We start from the raw sequence: 20,628 nt of genomic DNA on the forward strand, positions 1-20,628 counted from the left end.
CAGAGAGAATGAAGACGTCAGGTGTGGCTGAGTAATTGAAGGAAAAACTGTGAACTACACCTTTTCATTGTGGGGATCAACTGAGTGACGTGCAGGTAATATTTTAATCCAGAAATTCCCAGCTAATGCACCCCCTCATAGCCCATTAATGCATAAAATTCCCACTTACTCAACAGCGTATACAGCCGGAGCAATGATGGTCCAAATGGCCTCCTTTTGTGTTCAAGTGATTTGTGTACATGTTTACCTCATTCTGGTGGATATGTCACATTGGACACGTGGCAAAGCTAATCCTGTTAATCAGCAATCCATCAATTCAGTGGAGGGATTGGTAAAGCTAGTACTGTTGCGACATCATTTTCCCTTGGATTTTACAACATGTAAATATGCCCACAAATGGGCACACCAAGTTACTCTTGAGAGATTCGTGTACAATGCGTGTACACAATGAGAGTCCAACGGAGCACACCTTTTGGGAGGTAATGACGAGTTCCAGAAAGTTTATGTAAGTCTTGATCTGCAGCCGGACCAAGAAGAATATTCTTGAGACAAGGAAAGAAAGACGTGGGGAGAGGTAAACAGGAAATATCGAGATGTATATTTCACATTTCAAATGCACGTATGACTTACTTCATGTAATAAACCTTTTTATAAATAGAGTAGAAGGACGAAAATCGTAAACTCAGGAAAATACAATCATATACATGAGGGCAGCACCACATTTCAACTAAAGCACACATGTACACATCACGAAACATGTACACATCATGAAACATGTACACATCACTAAACATGTACACATCACGAAACATGTACACATCATGAAACATGTACACATCACTAAACATGTACACATCACCAAACATGTACACATCACTAAACATGTACACATCACTAAACATGTACACATCACGAAACATGTACACATCACTAAACATGTACACATCACTAAACATGTACACATCACTAAACATGTACACATCACTAAACATGTACACATCACTAAACATGTACACATCACGAAACATGTACACATCACTAAACATGTACACATCACTAAACATGTACACATCACCAAACATGTACACATCACCAAACATGTACACATCACTAAACATGTACACATCACTAAACATTTACACATCACTAAACATGTACACATCACCAAACATGTACACATCATGAAACATGTACACATCACTAAACATGTACACATCACTAAACATGTACACATCACTAAACATGTACACATCACTAAACATGTACACATCACTAAACATGTACACATCACGAAACGTACACATCACGAAACATGTACACATCACTAAACATGTACACATCACTAAACATTTACACATCACTAAACATGTACACATCACCAAACATGTACACATCATGAAACATGTACACATCACTAAACATGTACACATCACTAAACATGTACACATCACGAAACATGTACACATCACGAAACATGTACAGTGTACACATCACTAAACATGTACACATCATGAAACATGTACACATCACTAAACATGTACACATCATGAAACATGTACACATCATGAAACATGTACACATCATGAAACATGTACACATCACTAAACATGCACACATCACTAAACATGTACACATCACTAAACATGTACACATCACCAAACATGTACACATCACTAAACATGTACACATCACTAAACATGTACACATCACTAAACATATACACATCACGAAACATGTACACATCATGAAACATGTACACATCACTAAACATGTACACATCACTAAACATATACACATCACGAAACATGTACACATCACTAAACATGTACACATCACTAAACATGTACACATCACCAAACATGTACACATCACTAAACATGTACACATCACTAAACATGTACACATCACTAAACATTTACACATCACTAAACATGTACACATCACCAAACATGTACACATCACTAAACATATACACATCACGAAACATGTACACATCACTAAACATGTACACATCACTAAACATGTACACATCACCAAACATGTACACATCACTAAACATGTACACATCACTAAACATGTACACATCACTAAACATTTACACATCACTAAACATGTACACATCACCAAACATGTACACATCACTAAACATTTACACATCACTAAACATGTACACATCACCAAACATGTACACATCACCAAACATGTACACATCACTAAACATGTACACATCACTAAACATTTACACATCACTAAACATGTACACATCACTAAAGATGTACACATCACGAAACATGTACACATCACGAAACATGTACAGTGTACACATCACTAAACATGTACACATCATGAAACATGTACACATCACTAAACATGTACACATCACTAAACATGTACACATCACCAAACATGTACACATCACTAAACATGTGCATATCCCTAAACATGTACACATCATGAAACATGTACACATCACTAAACATGTACACATCATGAAACATATACACATCACTAAACATGTACACATCACCAAACATGTACACATCACTAAACATGTACACATCACTAAACATGTACACATCACCAAACATGTACACATCACTAAACATGTGCATATCCCTAAACATGTACACATCACTAAACATGTACACATCACTAAACATGGAAACATCACTAAACATATACATATCCCTCACATCGTGTCCTCACTCCTCCCCATGTCCGCAATCTGGCCCATAATGTTAGCAAGCCACTGCTCTCCCCCCCCCCCCCCCCCCCCCCACTCTCTATATCCTGCTCCTCACTCCCAGCCCCTCCTCCCCTAACCCTCAGATCATGTCCTCCTCTCCACGTCCCTTCATCACTCTTCCCCACATCACGACTCACGTCCTCACTCGTCCCGACATTTCGTCCTCACTCTAGTACTGTTGTGTACATATCTCCCTCATTCTCCCCCCCCCCCCAAGTAAGGCCCTCACTCTTCCCCACATTTCGTCCTCACTCTAGTACTGTTGTGTGCATATCTCCCTCATTCTCCCGCCCCAAGTAAGGCCCTCACTCTTCCCCACATTTCGTCCTCACTCTTCCCCACATTTCGCCCTCACTCTTCCCCAAGTCCCGGCCTCCCTTTTCCCCACAGTTCGGCCTCACTCTTCCCTACATTTCGTCCTCACTCTTCCCCAATTCCCGTCCTCACTCTTCCCAACATTTCGTCTTCACTCTTCCCCACATTTCGTCCTCACTCTTCCCCACATTTCGTCTCTCACTGTTCCCTACATTTCGTCCTTTCTCTTCCCCACATTTCGTCCTTACTCTTCCCCAATTTCCGTCCCCACTCTTCCACAATTCCCGTTTTCACTCTTCCCCAAGTCCCGTCCTCACTCTTCCCCACATTTCGTCCTCACTCTTCCCCACATTTCGTCCTCACTCTTCCCCACATTTCGTCCTCATTCTTCCCCACATGTCGTCCTCATTCTTCCCCACATGTCGTCCTCAATCTTCCCCACATTTCGTCCTCACTCTTCCCCACATTTCGTCCGCACTCTTCCCCAAGTCCCGTCCTCACTCTTCCCCACATTTCGTTCTTACTCCTCCCCACATTTCGTCCCCACTCTTCCCCAATTTACGTCCCCACTCTTCCCCAAGTCCCGTCCTCACTCTTACCCACATTTCGTCCTCACTCTTCTCCACATTTCGTCCTCACTCTTCCCCACATTTCGTCCTCACTCTTCCCCACATTTCGTCCTCACTCTTCCCCACATGTCGTCCTCACTCTTCCCCACATTTCGTCCTCACTCTTCCCCACATTTCGTCCTCTATTCCCCACATTTCGTCCTCACTCCTCCCCACATCACGTCCTCACTCTTCCCCACATTTCGTCCTCTCTTCCCCAAGTCCCGTCCTCACTCTTCCCCAAATCCCGTCCTCTTCCCCACATTTCATCCTCACTCTTCCCCCACATCACGTCCTCTCTTCCCCACATTTCGTCCTTACTCCTCCCCACATTTCGTCCTCACTCTTCCCCAATTTCCGTCCTAACTCTTCCCCAATTTCCGTCCTCACTCTTCCCCAAGTCCCGTCCTCACTCTTCCCCAAGTCCCGTCCTCACTCTTCCGCAAGTCCCGTCCTCACTCTTACCCACATTTCGTCCTCACTCTTCTCCACATTTCGTCCTCACTCTTCCCCACATTTCGTCCTCACTCTTCCCCACATTTCGTCCTCACTCTTCCCCACATGTCGTCCTCACTCTTCCCCACATTTCGTCCTCACTCTTCCCCACATTTCGTCCTCTATTCCCCACATTTCGTCCTCACTCCTCCCCACATCACGTCCTCACTCTTCCCCACATTTCGTCCTCTCTTCCCCAAGTCCCGTCCTCACTCTTCCCCAAATCCCGTCCTCTTCCCCACATTTCATCCTCACTCTTCCCCACATCACGTCCTCTCTTCCCCACATTTCGTCCTTACTCCTCCCCACATTTCGTCCTTACTCCTCCCCACATTTCGTCCTCACTCTTCCCCAATTTCCGTCCTAACTCTTCCCCAATTTCCGTCCTCACTCTTCCCCAAGTCCCGTCCTCACTCTTCCCCAAGTCCCGTCCTCACTCTTCCGCAAGTCCCGTCCTCACTCTTCCCCACATTTCGTCCTCACTCTTCCCCAAGTCCCGTCCTCACTCTTCCCGAAGTCCCATCCTCACTCTTCCCCACATTTCGTCCTCACTCTTCCCCACATTGTCCTCACTCTTCCCCAAGTCCCGTCCTCACTCTTCCCCACATTTCGTCCTTACTCCTCCCCACATTTCGTCCTCACTCTCCCCCAATTTCCGTCCTCACTCTTCCCCAAGTCCCGTCCTCACTCTTCCCCAAGTCCAGTCCTCACTATTCCGCAAGTCCCGTCCTCACTCTTCCCCACATTTCGTCCTCACTCTTCCCCAAGTCCCGTCCTCACTCTTCCCGAAGTCCCGTCCTCACTCTTCCCCACATGTCGTCCCCACTCTTCCCCACATGTCGTCCTCACTCTTCCCCACATGTCGTCCTCACTCTTCCCCACATTTCGTCCTCACTCTTCCCCACATTTCGTCCTCACTCTTCCCCACATTTCGTCCTTACTCCTCCCCACATCACGTCCTCACTCTTCCCCACATTTCGTCCTCTCTTCCCCAAGTCCCGTCCTCACTCTTCCCCAAGTCCCGTCCTCTTCCCCACATTTCATCCTCACTCTTCCCCACATCACGTCCTCTCTTCCCCACATTTCGTCCTTACTCCTCCCCACATTTCGTCCTCACTCTTCCCCAATTTCCGTCCTCTCTTCCCCAATTTCCGTCCTCACTCTTCCCCAAGTCCCGTCCCCACTCTTCCCCAAGTCCCGTCCTCACTCTTCCGCAAGTCCCGTCCTCACTCTTCCCCACATTTCGTCCTCTCTTCCCCAAGTCCCGTCCTCACTCTTCCCGAAGTCCCGTCCTCACTCTTCCCCACATTTCGTCCTCACTCTTCCCCACATTTCGTCCTCACTCTTCCCCACATTTCGTCCTCACTCTTCCCCACATTTCGTCCTCACTCTTCCCCACATTTTGTCCTCACTCTTCCCCACATTTTGTCCTCACTCTTCCCCAAGTCCCGTCCTCACTCTTCCCCAAGTCCCGTCCTCACTCTTCCCCACATGTCGTCCTCACTCTTCCCCACATTTCGTCCTCACTCTTCCCCACATTTCGTCCTCACTCTTCCCCACATTTCGTCCTCACTCTTCCCCAAGTCCCGTCCTCACTCTTCCCCACATCACGTCCTCTTCCCCACATTTCGTCCTTACTCCTCCCCACATTTCGGCCTCACTCTTCCCCAATTTCCGTCCTCACTCTTCCCCAATTTCCGTCCTCACTCTTCCCCAAGTCCCGTCCTCACTCTTCCCCAATTTCCGTCGTCACTCTTCCCCAAGTCCCGTCCCCACTCTTCCCCAAGTCCCGTCCTCACTCTTCCGCAAGTCCCGTCCTCACTCTTCCCCACATTTCGTCCTCACTCTTCCCCAAGTCCCGTCCTCACTCTTCCCGAAGTCCAGTCCTCACTCTTCCCCACATTTCGTCCTCACTCTTCCCCACATTTCGTCCTTACTCTTCCCCACACTTCGTCCTCACTCTTCCCCACATTTCGTCCTCACTCTTCCCCACATTTCGTCCTCACTCTTCCCCACATTTCGTCCTCACTTTTCCCCACATTTTATCCTCACTCTTCCCCAAGTCCCGTCCTCACTCTTCCCCACATTTCGTCCTCACTCTTCCCCACATTTCGTCCTCACTCTTCCCCACATTTCGTCCTCACTCTTCCCCAAGTCCCGTCCTCACTCTTCCCCAAGTCCCGTCCTCAATCTTCCCCACATCACGTCCTCTCTTCCCCACATTTCGTCCTTACTCCTCCCCACATTTCGTCCTCACTCTTCCCCAATTTCCGTCCTCACTTCCACAATTTCCGTCCTCACTCTTCCCCAAGTCCCGTCCTCACTCTTCCCCAAGTCCCGGCCTCACTCTTCCGCAAGTCCCGTCCTCACTCTTCCCCACATTTCGTCCTCACTCTTCCCCAAGTCATGTCCTCACTCTTCCCGAAGTCCCGTCCTCACTCTTCCCCACATTTCGTCCTCACTCTTCCCCACATTTCGTCCTCACTCTTCCCCAAGTCATGTCCTCACTCTTCCCGAAGTCCCGTCCTCACTCTTCCCCACATTTCGTCCTCACTCTTCCCCACATTTCGTCCTCACTCTTCCCCACATTTCGTCCTCACTCTTCCCCACATTTCGTCCTCACTCTTCCCCACATTTCGTCCTCACTCTTCCCCACATTTCGTCCTCACTCTTCCCCACATTTCGTCCTCACTCTTCCCCACATTTCGTCCTCACTCTTCCCCACATTTCGTCCTCACTCTTCCCCACGTCAAGTCCCTCATCATCCCACAGCATCCTTGGTGTTACCCTGGGCTGATAATCCTTGAGGATCGCGCGTGAGAAGACCACCGGAGTCTGTCCGCCGCACCAGGGTCGATGTGGAGGCGTTTTTGTCCCAGAGTAGTTGCGTAACCGCTGCCATGGGTCCATCCTGTGGTGTAATCAAAGTGTCCATTGAGTCTGGGGGGTTGGTGGTTGGAACTCTGTCCGAGTGATACCGATAAGATTTTAACAATGGTACGCGCTGCTTCCTTGCTTGACGTTCACCATTGAAAAAGGACATAGCACAGACAAAGAACCATATGTTGGCAACCATTGCGCAGGTTTTGATGGGCCAGGTGGTCACAGCTTGCTGAGACAAGATAGTTGAGAAGTTACAAACTTGACGTTCAGGTGTTCAGTCTGGGTTAGATTACCGGACCGACAATAAACTGCCCTCTTGGTGCCTGTCAGAGGGAGGTGCCGCATCGGTGAGTACGTACTGCCATTCGGAGATGACCGGAAACCTGCTCTTACGTCTGCTCGCATTTGCTGGTGGATTTTAAAAAATAATTTGTCCATATTTTTTGTTACATCCATTGCATTTTTTATCCTGGCAGGTTGGTTTCAGCATTTCCTAAATCATTCATTCAATCATTCGTTCGTTCGTTCCCGTATAAAATATGGATTGCTCCGAGATGCGGCGCCCCCTGCTGGCAGCGTACCAGAACGGGAGATTTGAGTTTTAAAATCGCATCAAATGGAAAACAATTCCAAACGAGAAAGCTTTCCTTAATCGTGCCGAGTTTATACGACGCTCGAAACGACATAAGTTATCCCAAATATTGCAATTTTCATCTTAATCCCGTTTCCTCAGGGATGGCCACAAGTCGCATGGCAACCGCCAACTCAACGATTAATTAATTGACTACAATCGTGAGCGTAATTGCATTAAACTATACGCCATGATAATAACAGTCCTTATTGAGAAATACACTGACAAATCGATATTCAACAAAACTTTTCGGCGTGTTCATCGAACTCACGTTACTGAAATAGAACCAGTTTCGGAGATGTTGAGGTGAATGGTCTGTCCCAAGCACAAGCAGGGGCAGAAATGGTACGTTCTGAGGGGCGGGGTTGTGGGCTAAAATGGTCTGTCCCAAGCAGGGGCAGAAATGGTACGTTCCGAGTCGCGGGAGGGGCGGGGTTGTGGGCTTAAATGGTATGTCCCAAGCAGGGGCAGAAATGGTACGTTCCGAGTCGCGGGAAGGGCGGGGTTGTGGGCTTAAATGGTATGTCCCAAGCAGGGGGAGAAATGGTATGTTCCGTGTCGCGGGAGGGGCGGGTTGTGGGCTGAAATGGTATGTCCCGAGCAGGGGGAGAAATGGTACGTTCCGAGTCGCGGGAGGGGCGGGGTTGTGGGCTGAAATGGTATGTCCCGAGCAGGGGGAGAAATGGTACGTTCCGAGTCGCGGGAGGGGCGGGGTTGTGGGCTGAAATGGTATGTCCCAAGCAGGGGGAGAAATGGTACGTTCCGAGTCGCGGGAGGGGCGGGGTTGTGGGCTGAAATGGTATGTCCCGAGTAGGGGGAGAAATGGTATGTTCCGTGTCGGGGGGTGGGGGTTGTGGTCTGAAATAATAGTTCGTCCCGTTTCGGGGTGAAAATGTAACATCGCGAGCAAAGATAACATCTGGCCCGATTCGAGTTTAAAAGGTGGATTCCAAGGTGAGTGTGAAAGGGTAGGTCCCAAGTTAGCAGTAAAATGATACGTCCACTCTTCCCTTTGTAGAACGAATTTCCACGCAGTTGTATTCAATTTCAATCCCCGACCCTTCTCTGTCAGACTTCAAGCAAGTGGTGCACCTCCATCTTGTGTCATGGTCCATCCACACACACAGTACCTTTATTAATCCCATTAACCCTACCTAACCCAAACCTATTACGTTCAGGTTACTGTGCACCCCGCCCCTCTTTTCCTGTTCATTCATTCCCTTGCCTATGTCTACCTGTTACCCCACTGGCAGGTCGGTTACTTCCTCAGGGCACATACAGTGGTTGCATCATGCAACTCGGGGGGGGGGGGGGGGGGGGGGACTTTCCTGAAGTGATGTCATCCGTGAGAAGTTTCATCATCATGCGGACAACACGCAGCATTTTTAAAACTGATTTTCTCGACAACCATTTGTTCGATTGTCACGAAATTTTACCGTGATAATGACGTCATCAGTGCCTTCATTATATCATATTTCGACAAGTACAACGCTTGATCTGATCAGTATGAAAAAAAAAAAAATCTCTGCAACTGTTCGTCAAATGGACAAGAAATTTTTACAATCGGAGTGCCTCTCTGGTATAATTTTTTTATGGTAATGACGTCATAGGTCACGTGGTGCAGGCGCCATCTTGGAAAAACTGAAAAACTTCACACGTTTATATCCGAAACCGCTCCATGGAAAAAATGTAAGCGTGGATCATTGTAAAGAACTCCATATAGGGAATAAGTGTTAACGATGACATCATTGGTGCCTTAATTATGACGTCATGAATCGAGAAGGGACAACGCTTGGTCTGATCAGTTTGAAATTTCTTGAGCGTGATCTACACAACAATTATATTGGAGGATATAAATTTATGATGTCATCACTCACGTGGTCTGGCAGCCATATTGGATCAAAGGAAAAAGTCCTTCAAAAACAGAAAAGTTGGCTCATACAAAGCTGACTGCGCAGGGTACGTAATCTATGAATACCATCTAGTTAAAAATGTAGACATGATTTTTTTTTTTTGCTGCGACGAGCAGCTCCATGAGAGGACCACGTTGTTGTTCTTGTTGTTGGGGTGCCTTTTTGAATAGCGCATGCGCATACACTCGGACGTGCGTTGGTATGAGGTAAGAACATCGTGGACGAAAATCGCGATTTGTTTGAATAAATCAGAATAAATTTAGCAACAAAGACAACATGAATGTTTTCATATTCGACCCTGATTCTGCAACTGGACCTGACGGCATCAGCCCACAGGTCCTAAAATCATGCTCTGTAGCTCTATCTCACCCTCTCTCTGTTCTCTTCACCCTCTCTTTTGCTCAATGTCATCTGCCATCACCTTGGAAATCAGCCAACATCACCGCTTTACACAAAAAGTTGCAAAAACAGATCCTAGCAACTACAGACCAATCAGCCTTCTCCCAATTTTCAGCAAAGTCATGGAATCCATCATTGCGTTGGATATCAAATCTTTCCTCTTCTCAAATGTCTTGATCTCCGATCATCAATTTGGATTCAGACCAGATCACTCTACTCTGGACATGCTGCTTCTGCTGTCTCAACAATGGATGGAGGTCCTCAATGTTAAACAGGAAATTAGAGCAGTCTCCCTTGACATATCACGTGCCTTCGATATGGTCTGGCACCCCACTCTGCTCACCAAACTCTCCTCCTATGGTATCCATGGAAATCTCCACGCATGGTTTGCGGACTTCCTCTCTAGTCGTAGTCAACGTGTGGCCCTGAATGGGTTTCTCTCATCTCCCCTTCCTGTTCAGGCTGGAGTTCCCCAAGGTAGTGTTCTGGGGCCTGTGCTTTTTCTGGTCTTCATCAATGATCTCTCTGACTCTCTTGACAATCCTCTCTATCTCTTTGCTGATGACTCCCACTCTCTGCCGCTCCATTCCTCATCCCCCAGATCGGCAGTCTGCAGCTTCCTCACTCTCTGCAGACCTGGACAAAATCACAGACTGGTCAAACAAGTGGAACATGTCTTTCAATCCTGACAAATCTCATACTCTTACAATGTCTCTCCGAAAAGACCGACTGGACAACCCTCCCATCCACTTTCTGAATAATCCTCTCCAAGAAGTTCTGTCACTCAAGCTTTTGGGTCTCACTATCTGCCATGATCTTTCCTGGGAAAACCACATTTCCAAGCTGGCCTCCAAAGCTGGGCATCCTCCGTCGTGCGAAGTCCTTCCTTGGCACACCTGAGCTCCTCACCACATACAAGGCTTTCATCCGCAGCTCAATGGAATACTGTTCTCCTCTCTGGGCTGGCTGATCGGGGCCTGGCGAAGCGTGCGGGCGGACGGAGGGCTTCCTCGCGCCGGAGCTTGGAGCCGCGTGCGGACGGTGGACAAGACGACGGACAGATACCACATTTCCCCACACGAGGTTTTGGACAACTGCTGGGCTCTGAAGGCCGCATTGGGCTTGACGGTAGAGAATCGAAAGGAGGCCGTCTAATCTGCTCGCCTCACGCTTGTTGTGTTTTCGACGCACGGAGTTCTACACCGCCATTTTGGACCACTTCCCGCATGAGTGGCTACCCCAGTTTCAACAGCCGCCAAGCTCCTGAAAGTACTCTTTGGGGACGCCAAGCTAAGTGCCGGCTGAAGGGGTTTATTTTCATTTTATCTTTCCCTTGACACCACCCCCCCCCCCCCCCCCCAGAATTTCCATGTTTTAAACGTTTCCCGGTGTGTACCCTGGATAAGAATAGGTACACCGTATCCCTGCGTGTCGTAAGAGACGACTAAGAGGGTTGGCGTCAGGAAGGGCATCCGGCCATAAAAAAAAACATTGCCTCAAAAAGGGAACCATGACAATTACAACTACATATGGGCAGGGTACAGCCCGAAGTGGAGATCGGTTTCTGAGGTTTGGGACATGGAATGTAGGGACAATGACAGGGAGATCAGGAGAAGTGGTGGAAGTATTGGTCAGAAGAAGAGTGGACATATGTTGTGTGCAAGAGACGAGATGGAAGGGAAGTGGTGTGAGAATGGTGAAGGGTAGGCAGGGACAGAAATACAAGTTTGTGTGGCAAGGGTGCCCGGAGGGCGTGAATGGTGTTGGTGTCCTGTTTTCTGAGGAGTTTGTAGACAGTGCGGTGAGTGTGACTAGAGTGAGTGATAGGTTGATGATGGTGAAAATGATGATTGGAAAGCTCTTGGTGAACGTCATCTCGGGATATGCTCCGCAGGTTGGTCGAAGCGATGAAGAAAAGGACAAGTTCTGGTGTGCGATAGAGAAGCTGATGGAAAACGTGAAAGATGAGGAAGTTGTTGTGGTAGGAGGAGACCTAAATGGACATGTGGGAAGGAGTATGGATGGTTTTGACGGAGTTCATGGGGGTTACGGATATGGTGTGAGAAATGGAGAAGGTGAAAGGATTTTGGAGTTTGCTGATGGAGCTGATTTGTTGATTTGTAATACTCAGTTCCAGAAAGAGGATAATAAGCTTGTTACATACACGTCAGGTGGGTCGACGACAACCGTTGACTACCTGATGGTGCGTAGGCGAGATAGGGGGCACCTCCGGGACACAAAGGTGATCCCGGGGGAGGAGGCTGTTTCACAGCACCACTTGGTTGTCTGCGACGTAAGGGTGAAAGGTGCGAGGAGAGCTCGGCGGGTGAAGTACCAACCGAGAATGAAGGTGTGGAGGTTGAAAGAGGTGACAGTAAGGGAGGCATTAAAAGAGAGGCTGAGTAGGGTCGAGGATGATGTGCTTGAGCTTGAAAGTGGTTGGATGTCAATGAAAGATTGCCTGTTGGGAGCCGTTGGTGAGGTATGTGGATGGACAAAAGGACCACCGAGGCACTCGGAAACATGGTGGTGGGATGATGAAGTTGGAAAGAGGATTGACGAGAAGAGGAAGAAGTTCAAGGAGTGGCAGAAGGCGAAGGGTACGGGAGCAGAAACAGCAGAGCATGAAAGTTATAAGGCAGCCAAGAAGGCTGCAAAGAAAGAGGTAGCAAAGGCGCAGGAGGCATGTAGGAAAATGTTCGGAGAACGCTTGGATTCGGAAGAGGGTCAGAAAGCAGTATTCAGGATTGCAAAGCAGATAGCGAAAGAGAGGTGTGATGTGATGGGGGTGAGTTGCTTGAAGGATGAAGTGGGACAAATCGTTGTCGACCCAGATGGAATTAAAGGAAGATGGAAAAGATATATGGAAATGCTGTTGAATACAGAGAATGAATGGGATGGCAACATGGAGAGTAACCCTGTTTTAGGACCGGCAGAGAAGATAACTGAGAAGGAAGTTGAGGAAGCGATAAAAGCAATGAAGGGTAGAAAAGCGGGAGGGCCGACGGGAGTTGTGGGAGATATGTTGAAGGCAGCAGGAAGTTGGGGTGTGAAGAGAATGACAGAGATCTGTAATCTGGTGGTGAAAGAAGGCCGCATTCCAGTGGATTGGGAACTGAGTACCCTCGTCCCTCTATACAAGGGGAAAGGTGACCCTCTGGAGTGTGGCTCGTACCGAGCGATAAAGTTATTGGAGCATGGAATGAAGGTATTGGAAAGGGTGTTGGAGAGGAGGATAAGGAAGAAAGTGAAGATCGAAGAAATGCAGTTTGGATTCATGCCAGGAAGAGGAACGACAGATGCGCTTTTCATTGTGAGGCAGTTGCAGGAGAAGTACATGGAGAAGAGGAAGAAGTTGTTTCTTGGGTTTGTTGATCTGGAGAAAGCATTCGATAGGGTACCACGCAAAGTATTGACATGGGCATTGAGGAAGTTAGGAGTGGAGGAATGGTTGATCAGAGTAGTGATGGCAATGTACAAAAGAGCGCGCACAGCTGTAAGGACGAAGGACGGGAACAGTGGTGAGTTTGAGGTGAAGGTGGGAGTGCATCAGGGGTCGGTACTAAGTCCACTACTATTTGTAGCTGTGATGGAGGTGCTGGCTCAGAACATAAAGGAGGGTTTACCGTGGGAGTTGTTGTATGCAGATGATCTGGTGTTGATTGCGGAAAGTATGGATGGACTGAAGGAAAAGATGAACACGTGGAAGGAATGTATGGAGACAAAAGGTCTGAAGGTGAATATCGGAAAGACGAAGGTGATGGCAAGTGGTAAAGCATGTGGTGAGGTTGAAAGAACTGGGAAGTGGCCCTGTGCTGTGTGTAGGAAGGGTGTCGGAGTGAACTCCATTCAATGTACAATGTGCGCTGAGTGGGTTCATCAAAAATGTAGTGGTCTGAGAGGGTCATTAACCAGTGTGGCAGCTACATTCAAATGTAAGGTGTGCACAGAGGGAGCTGCAGATGGAGGAAATGTTGAGTTGGATCTTGGAGACGGCGTGAAGCTGGAAGGTGTGAAAACATTTCGCTACCTCGGAGACATGCTGAATGGAGAAGGTGGATCAGACTCGGCAACGGTTGCTCGAGTGAGATGTGCATGGAAGAAGTTTCGGGAACTGGGTGGCGTGCTGATGATGAGGGGAGTGTCGTTGAAGCTGAAGGGAAAGGTGTATGCTGCATGTGTGAGAATTGTTATGATTTATGGGAGCGAGGCATGGGTAATGAACGTAGAGCAGCAACGAAGGTTGGAAAGGGTGGAAATGCGAATGGTTCGGTGGATGTGTGGAGTATCGTTGAGAGAGAGGAAGACAAATGATGAATTGCGAAAGATGATGGGAATAGAGCCTGTGATTGATGCTGTGAAGAGGAACAGGTTGAGATGGTTTGGTCATGTGTTGAGGAAGGATGAAAGTGACTGGTTGAGAAGAGTGATGGAAATGAATGTAGAAGGAAGCAGAGGACGGGGAAGACCGAAAAAGACTTGGCTAAAGATGGTGGAAGAAGAAATGCGGGCAAGGGGGTTAACAAGGAGAGATGCAGAAAATAGGGCAAAATGGAGAAGATTGTCATGGGGACCGCAAGGCTAACCCCCGCTCTAGCAGGGAAAATGGCCTTTAAAATGCATGTTGTTGTTGTTGTTGTCTCTGGGCTGGTGCTCCTGCCTCACACCTAACTCGTCTTCACGCTGTTGAAACCAAAGCTTTCAGAATCATTGGAATCTCCCACGATGAAGCTAACTCCGAGGGCCTTTCACTTACTCACCGCAGGCAGGTTGGTGGTCTGTCTGTCTTCTACCGACTCCTTTCCGGCCTTGCTCCCTCAGCTCTCTCTGGGCTCTGTCCCCCAAATATTCCTGCAGGTTGCACAAGATCTGCCAGCAACCCTCTTCTGGTTAAACTGCCAAAATCAAGACTCTCTGCTCACCTTCACTCCTCTTTTCTCCCACCTCTGGAACAAACTCCCTCACTCTCTTCAATCCCACTCCTCCCTCCAGGTCTTTAAACCAGCTGTTCACCACGATCTCTTATCTTCCCCCATCCAAAACCTTGATCTTTTCTACCTCTGCTAATTTCACCCCAGATCCACTTTTTTGAAATAGCAACTTCCTTCCTGGAAGTCCTTGCAGTGTCCTTGTGTTTTATACTTCTCCCAACCCTCCCCCCCCCCCCCTTCCCACGCCTTCTGCTCGAAGCCCTCCCACAGATCTCCCTGCTCTCAGATGTTGTGTTTGTGTGCTTCCCCTTCTCTCCCCATCTTGTCTACCTCTACCCTTATTATATGTTTTGTGTGTCTTTGATTTTTTTTGTGTGATAAATGTTAGCTCTTTCACGAGCCTCGATCCTGCATACAAAAAAAACAAAAAAAATAAAAAAATAAAAATAAATATCAATCTCGTTTCACAGAACTTTTTTTACTTTCAAATCACTTTCACCACACCACACCAAACAGAACCACAGAACCACACCACACCAAACAGAACCACAGAACCACACCACTGTTTTCACAGAACCACACCCACTTTCAAATCCCTGACCGACCAAGCCCGTTTCAAATTATCCCTCTGCCACCCAGAATTAACATTAATAAATCTCACTATAATTCACCAAATGTCCGTCTGTCTGTCTGTCTGTCTGTCCGTCCGTTCGAGGGTACCGTAAAAACAGCTGAACCGATCGCAACGATATTTTGGGTGGGTAATCCTATGATCACCAGGAGTAAAATAGGCTATTTATTTTTCCAAATTTCAGCTTTCGTCTCCAGCATTCTCAGGTTTGGACTCCCGCATAACATTCACGTTCGCATAACGTTCATTGTGACGATGTTCTCATTGTGACGATGTTGTTTTCCCGGGTGCCGCACAAACGGCTGCACCGATCGCTGCACAGCTGCACCGATCGGACTCGGTGACCTCGGACAAAGACCTTTTATAACGACACAGGTTGAATCCCTGCTTGAGAGAATTCTAACCCATTTCAACTGAAGGAAACACGTATCGGGAGTACTTACGACATAGCGATTGTGAACACGATTATCGATCACGATTCACGATCATCACAATCATAGTGTATCGATCACTGTGGGACATTTGGTGAATTATAGTGAGATACTGTTTAGATTTTGATTATTTGCGTGTGATATGATTTAACGGATGTTTATATGAATCGTTTAAAATAAAAAAGCCTTCAATTTCTGATATTTTACCTTTTCATTTCGGCCTCCCAATTGAAGCCCCGCCCGTAGGGCGTGTGCAGTTGCTAGTAACATGAATGAATTAACATTAACATTAACAGAAATAAAATTCACGTCCATACATTATATGTAATCAGTTGATGAAGCATGTTGCGTCGCAAAACAAAGGACAAGACCAGAACTGAAAGACAAAAAGATGCGAGTGCATGCGTATAATTTAATGACTGGTCGAATTTGGTAGCGCATTTTGCAACGGATATCCTCATGATTCTACACGTCGCAGTTGGTGACCATACCGTGGTCATTTTTCTCTTGTTGTATACCAAGTCGAGGCTCATGTAAAGAGCTAACACATAGAACACATATTGACAGTTTCACCTGAAGAGGGTTGCTGGCAGATCTTGTGCGTCCTGCAGGAATATTTGGGGGACAGAGCACAGAGAGAGCTGGGGCAGATAGGCCGGAGAGGAGTCGGTAGAAGACAGAAAGACCACCTACATGCCTGCGAAGACCCTCAGAGTTAGCTTCATCGTGGGAGATTCCAATGATTCTGAAAGCTTTGGTTTCCAGATCGTGAAGCCGGGCGAGGTGTGAGGCAGGAGCACCGGCCCAGAGGGGAGAGCAGTATTCCATCAAGATGCGGATGAAAGCTTCGTGAGTGGTTAGGTTAGGAGATTCGATTATCACCGCTGCCATCGAAGGTAGACGGAGGTTATGTATTCACCCCTATCTGTCTTTGAACAGGATATCTCAAAAAGTGGAAAAATGGATTCGGACGAAACTTGGCGGAGAAGTCAGTTGTGTGACAAGGATGAATTGATTCGATTTTAATGAAGATATGAATCCGGATCCAGATATAATTTTTTTAAGTGATTCTTCACAATTGATAGATTGGGTCAAAAACGAGTTATGACAAAACTTGGTGGATGAGTTGGTTAGGAGACAAGAACAAGCCGATTCGATTTTGGTTCAGGTCCGGATCCAGATCAGTGGCCGACAAAACGCGACCCATTGAGCCTGGTGGAGGTATGCGCTCCACCAAGTGCCATTGTAGTTGTCAATGCAATAGCAGGTGTATAATGTAAACGGATAAATAAATTAAGCAAAAGAAAACGATCCAAATTCTTTATTTCGATAAAATAAGACCCGTTTTAATGTCATATCGATTGAGCGTAATATACGATATTTGCATATCCACATTCGTCATCTTGTTTCCAAAAAAAATATTATAGATTATAAACAAAGGTGAGTACAGGTGTGGAATACTGTGCTTTTTTTCCCTTTGTGAAAATATAAAATACAGTGAGTGAGTGTCAAGAGTATTACTACATACGATGTACCATACAGTAATAGAGCAGTTCAAACGACCTCCACATGCCCATCCAGCATACTTGATCCACGATGACCTCTTCGTGCGGAGTTCAGGACGATCTGAACCGACTCCAATGTGGACGCTGTACCTTGTCCGGGCCTTGCCCTGCACGAAGCCCCCGTGGGATCATCGTGATGGCAACAGGTCCAAGATGCAGGGAAATAATAATTTGAGGCGCGAGGCTTCGGACCTGCTTTTTGACCAAGTACCAACAGCAACTCCAACAAGTCCCATCACAGTCTTGTCACACAGGTCTGTCCTCTCCCTTCCTCACAACTAATCTTCTTCTTCGCTCTACTTGTTGGAAATTATCCGTTGCCACATCTCGTGGTTTTCTTCAAGATGCTCCATCAGAGGGAAGGTTGGCTCTGCGCACCAGCAGAAGTACAGGGGTGGGATGTTTTGGGGCTGAACAACTCCAAACGTAAAATAGTAACAATATAAATAAATAAATAAAGGCGTATCATTGAGAGAGAGGAAGACAAATGATGAATTGCGAAAGAAGATGGGAATAGAGCCTGTGATGGATGCTGTGAAGAGAAACAGTTTGAGATGGTTTGGTCATGTGTTGAGGAAGGATGAAAGTGACTGGTTGAGAAGAGTGATGGAAATGAATGTAGAAGGAAGTAGAGGACGGGGAAGACCGAGAAAGACTTGGCCAAAGATGGTCGAAGAAGAAATGCAGGTAAGGGGGTTAAACAAGGAGAGATGCAGAAAATAGGGAAAAATGGAGAAGATCGTCATGGGGACCGCAAGGCTAACCTCCGCTCTAGCAGGGAAAATGGCCTTAAAATGCCTGTTGTTGTTGTTGTTGTATAAATAAATAAAGGAAGTTCTCAATGCTTTTATTATCCCCCACCCTCTGTAAACCTCCATTTATGCAGGGAGCATTTATTTCTGCCTAACCACAACAAAACAGTCGGCTTAAAATCCTCTCTGGAGGACCTCGTGGTCCAAGGTCCAAACCCAAGTCCTTGATCTCTGATCATCAATTTGGTTTCAGACCAGGTCACTCTACTCTGGACATGCTGCTTCTGCTGTCTCAACAATGGATGGAGGTCCTCAATGCCAAACAGGAAATTAGAGCCGTCTCCTTTCACATATCACGTGCCTTCGATACGGTCTGGCACCCCACTCTGCTCACAAAACTCTCCTCCTATGGTATCCATGGAAATGTCCACGCATGGCTTGCGGACCTCATCTCTGGTCATAGTCAACGTGTGGCCATGAATGGGTTTCTCCCATCTCCCCTTCCTGTTCAGGCTGGAGTTCCCCAAGGCAGTGTTCTGGGCCCTGTGCTTTTTCTGGTCTTCATCAATGATCTCTCCGACTCTGTTGAAAATCCTCTCTATCTCTTTGCTGATGACTCCACTCTCTGCCGCTCCATTCCTCATCCCTCAGATCGGCAGTCTGCAGCCTCCTCACTCTCTGCAGACTTGTACAAAATCACAGACTGGTCAAACAAGTGGAACATGTCTTTCAATCCTGACAAATCTCACACTCTTACTGTCTCTCCGAAAAGACCGACTGGACAACCCTCCCATCTACTTTCTCAACAATCCTCTCCAAGAAGTTCTGTCACTCAAGCTTTTGGGTCTCACTATCTGCCATGATCTTTCCTCAGAAAACCACATTTCAAATGTGGCCTCCAAAGCCAGTCGCCGACTGGGCATCCTCCATCGTGCGAAGTCCTTCCTTGGCACACCTGAGCTCCTCACCACATACAAGGCTTTCATCCGCAGCTCAATGGAATACTGTTCCCCCCTCGGGCTGGTGCTCCTGCCTCACACTTAGCTCGTCTTCACGCTGTTGAAACCAAAGCTTTCAGAATCATTGGAATCTCCCGCGATGAAGCTAACTCCGAGGGCCTTTCACTTACTCGCCGCAGGCAGGTTGGTGGTCTTTCTGTCTTCTGCTGACTCCTCTCCGGCCTTGCCCTTTGGGCTCTATCCCCCAAATATTCCTACAGGTCGCACAAGATTTGCCTGCAACCCTCTTATGGTTAAACTGCCAAAATCAAGACTCTCTGCTCACCTTCATTCCTCTTTTCTCCCGCCTGTGGAACAAACTCCCTCACTCTCTTCAATCCCACTCCTCCCTCCAGGTCTTTAAAACAGCTGTTCACCACCATCTCTTATCTTCCCCCATCCACAACCTTGATCTTTTCTACCCCCGCTAATTTCACCCCAGATCCACTTTTTTGAAATACCAACTTCTTTCCTGGAAGTCCTTGCAGTGAACTTGTGTTTTATACTTCTCCCCACCCCCCCCCCCCTTCCCACGCCTCCTCCCTCCAAGCCCTCTCCCACAGATCTCCTGATGTCTCTGCTCTCAAATGTTGTTTGTGTCCTTCCCCCTCTCTTCCCATCTTGTCTACCGCTACCCTTATTATATGTTTTGTGTGTCTGATTTTTTTGTGTGATAAATGTTAGCTCTTTCACGAGCCTCGATCCTGTATTTAAAAAAAAAAAAAAAAATGCACCACACCTGAAAGGAATTTTTTAGCGAGATTCCCATCTAAGAGGGACTACAGCTCGGAGATGAACACGCTACCCGCTGAACGGTCCTTAGTGTCCACCTATCGATTGAGTTTCGACAAACACGCAAAGACAAAACAAGAAATGGAAGGGCAGGTGCGTGAGGTAAACGCACCATCTTGGTCGGGATCCTGGTGACCGGGCATGAGTCCAGCAGAGCAGTAGCTGCATGCGAGAGGTCGTACAATGTGCGAGATAAATGATTCCTGGAGCTGGGCTAGTGCAGGAGACGCTCGATTCATGAATGGACTGACAGGTAATCCCAAAGACACTTCCTCATCACCCTGGGGAGGGCACCGGAGAGGTGGGAAATAAACGAGGCAACGACAAATCATACATATACCGGAGATAGCTTGTGGAATTCTTATTCAGCAAATACATTGATTTTGTTATTATTTTTCCAGAAAACACAGGAGACCGACAGATGGCGCATGTCCACTAGAAAGGATTGAATGACTGACTAGGCGTGGTTCTTCATCAATCAGGAGTCAGGAAGGCATTACACAGGTCCGGAGAGGGTAGGGGGTGAGAGTGGACCAGT

The 20,628-nt window shown here is 47.3% G+C and overlaps 2 protein-coding genes across 2 annotated transcripts in view; both read right to left on the reverse strand.

The window, feature by feature from the left end:
- The window catches only part of DNAH1 (dynein axonemal heavy chain 1), a 220,518-nt gene extending 212,878 nt beyond the window's left edge, over positions 1-7,640 (reverse strand). Inside the window, exons 1-2 of the mRNA XM_078777248.1 lie at positions 6,952-7,640; positions 470-542 (exon numbers count right to left, since the gene is read on the reverse strand). Coding sequence (XP_078633374.1) covers positions 470-542; positions 6,952-7,074 — 196 coding nt within the window. The 5' untranslated portion in view covers positions 7,075-7,640. The remainder of the gene's footprint in view (positions 1-469; positions 543-6,951) is intronic.
- Positions 7,641-17,289: 9,649 nt separating this feature from the next.
- The window catches only part of LOC137428743 (uncharacterized), a 207,239-nt gene continuing 203,900 nt past the window's right edge, over positions 17,290-20,628 (reverse strand). The window contains exons 16-17 of the mRNA XM_068118641.2: positions 20,203-20,371; positions 17,290-17,918 (exon numbers count right to left, since the gene is read on the reverse strand). Coding sequence (XP_067974742.2) covers positions 17,845-17,918; positions 20,203-20,371 — 243 coding nt within the window. The 3' untranslated portion in view covers positions 17,290-17,844. The remainder of the gene's footprint in view (positions 17,919-20,202; positions 20,372-20,628) is intronic.

The sequence above is a fragment of the Myxine glutinosa genome, chromosome 5, assembly GCF_964187855.1.
Source record: "Myxine glutinosa chromosome 5, kmMyxGlut1.1, whole genome shotgun sequence".
Taxonomy (NCBI): Eukaryota; Metazoa; Chordata; class Myxini; order Myxiniformes; family Myxinidae; genus Myxine; species Myxine glutinosa.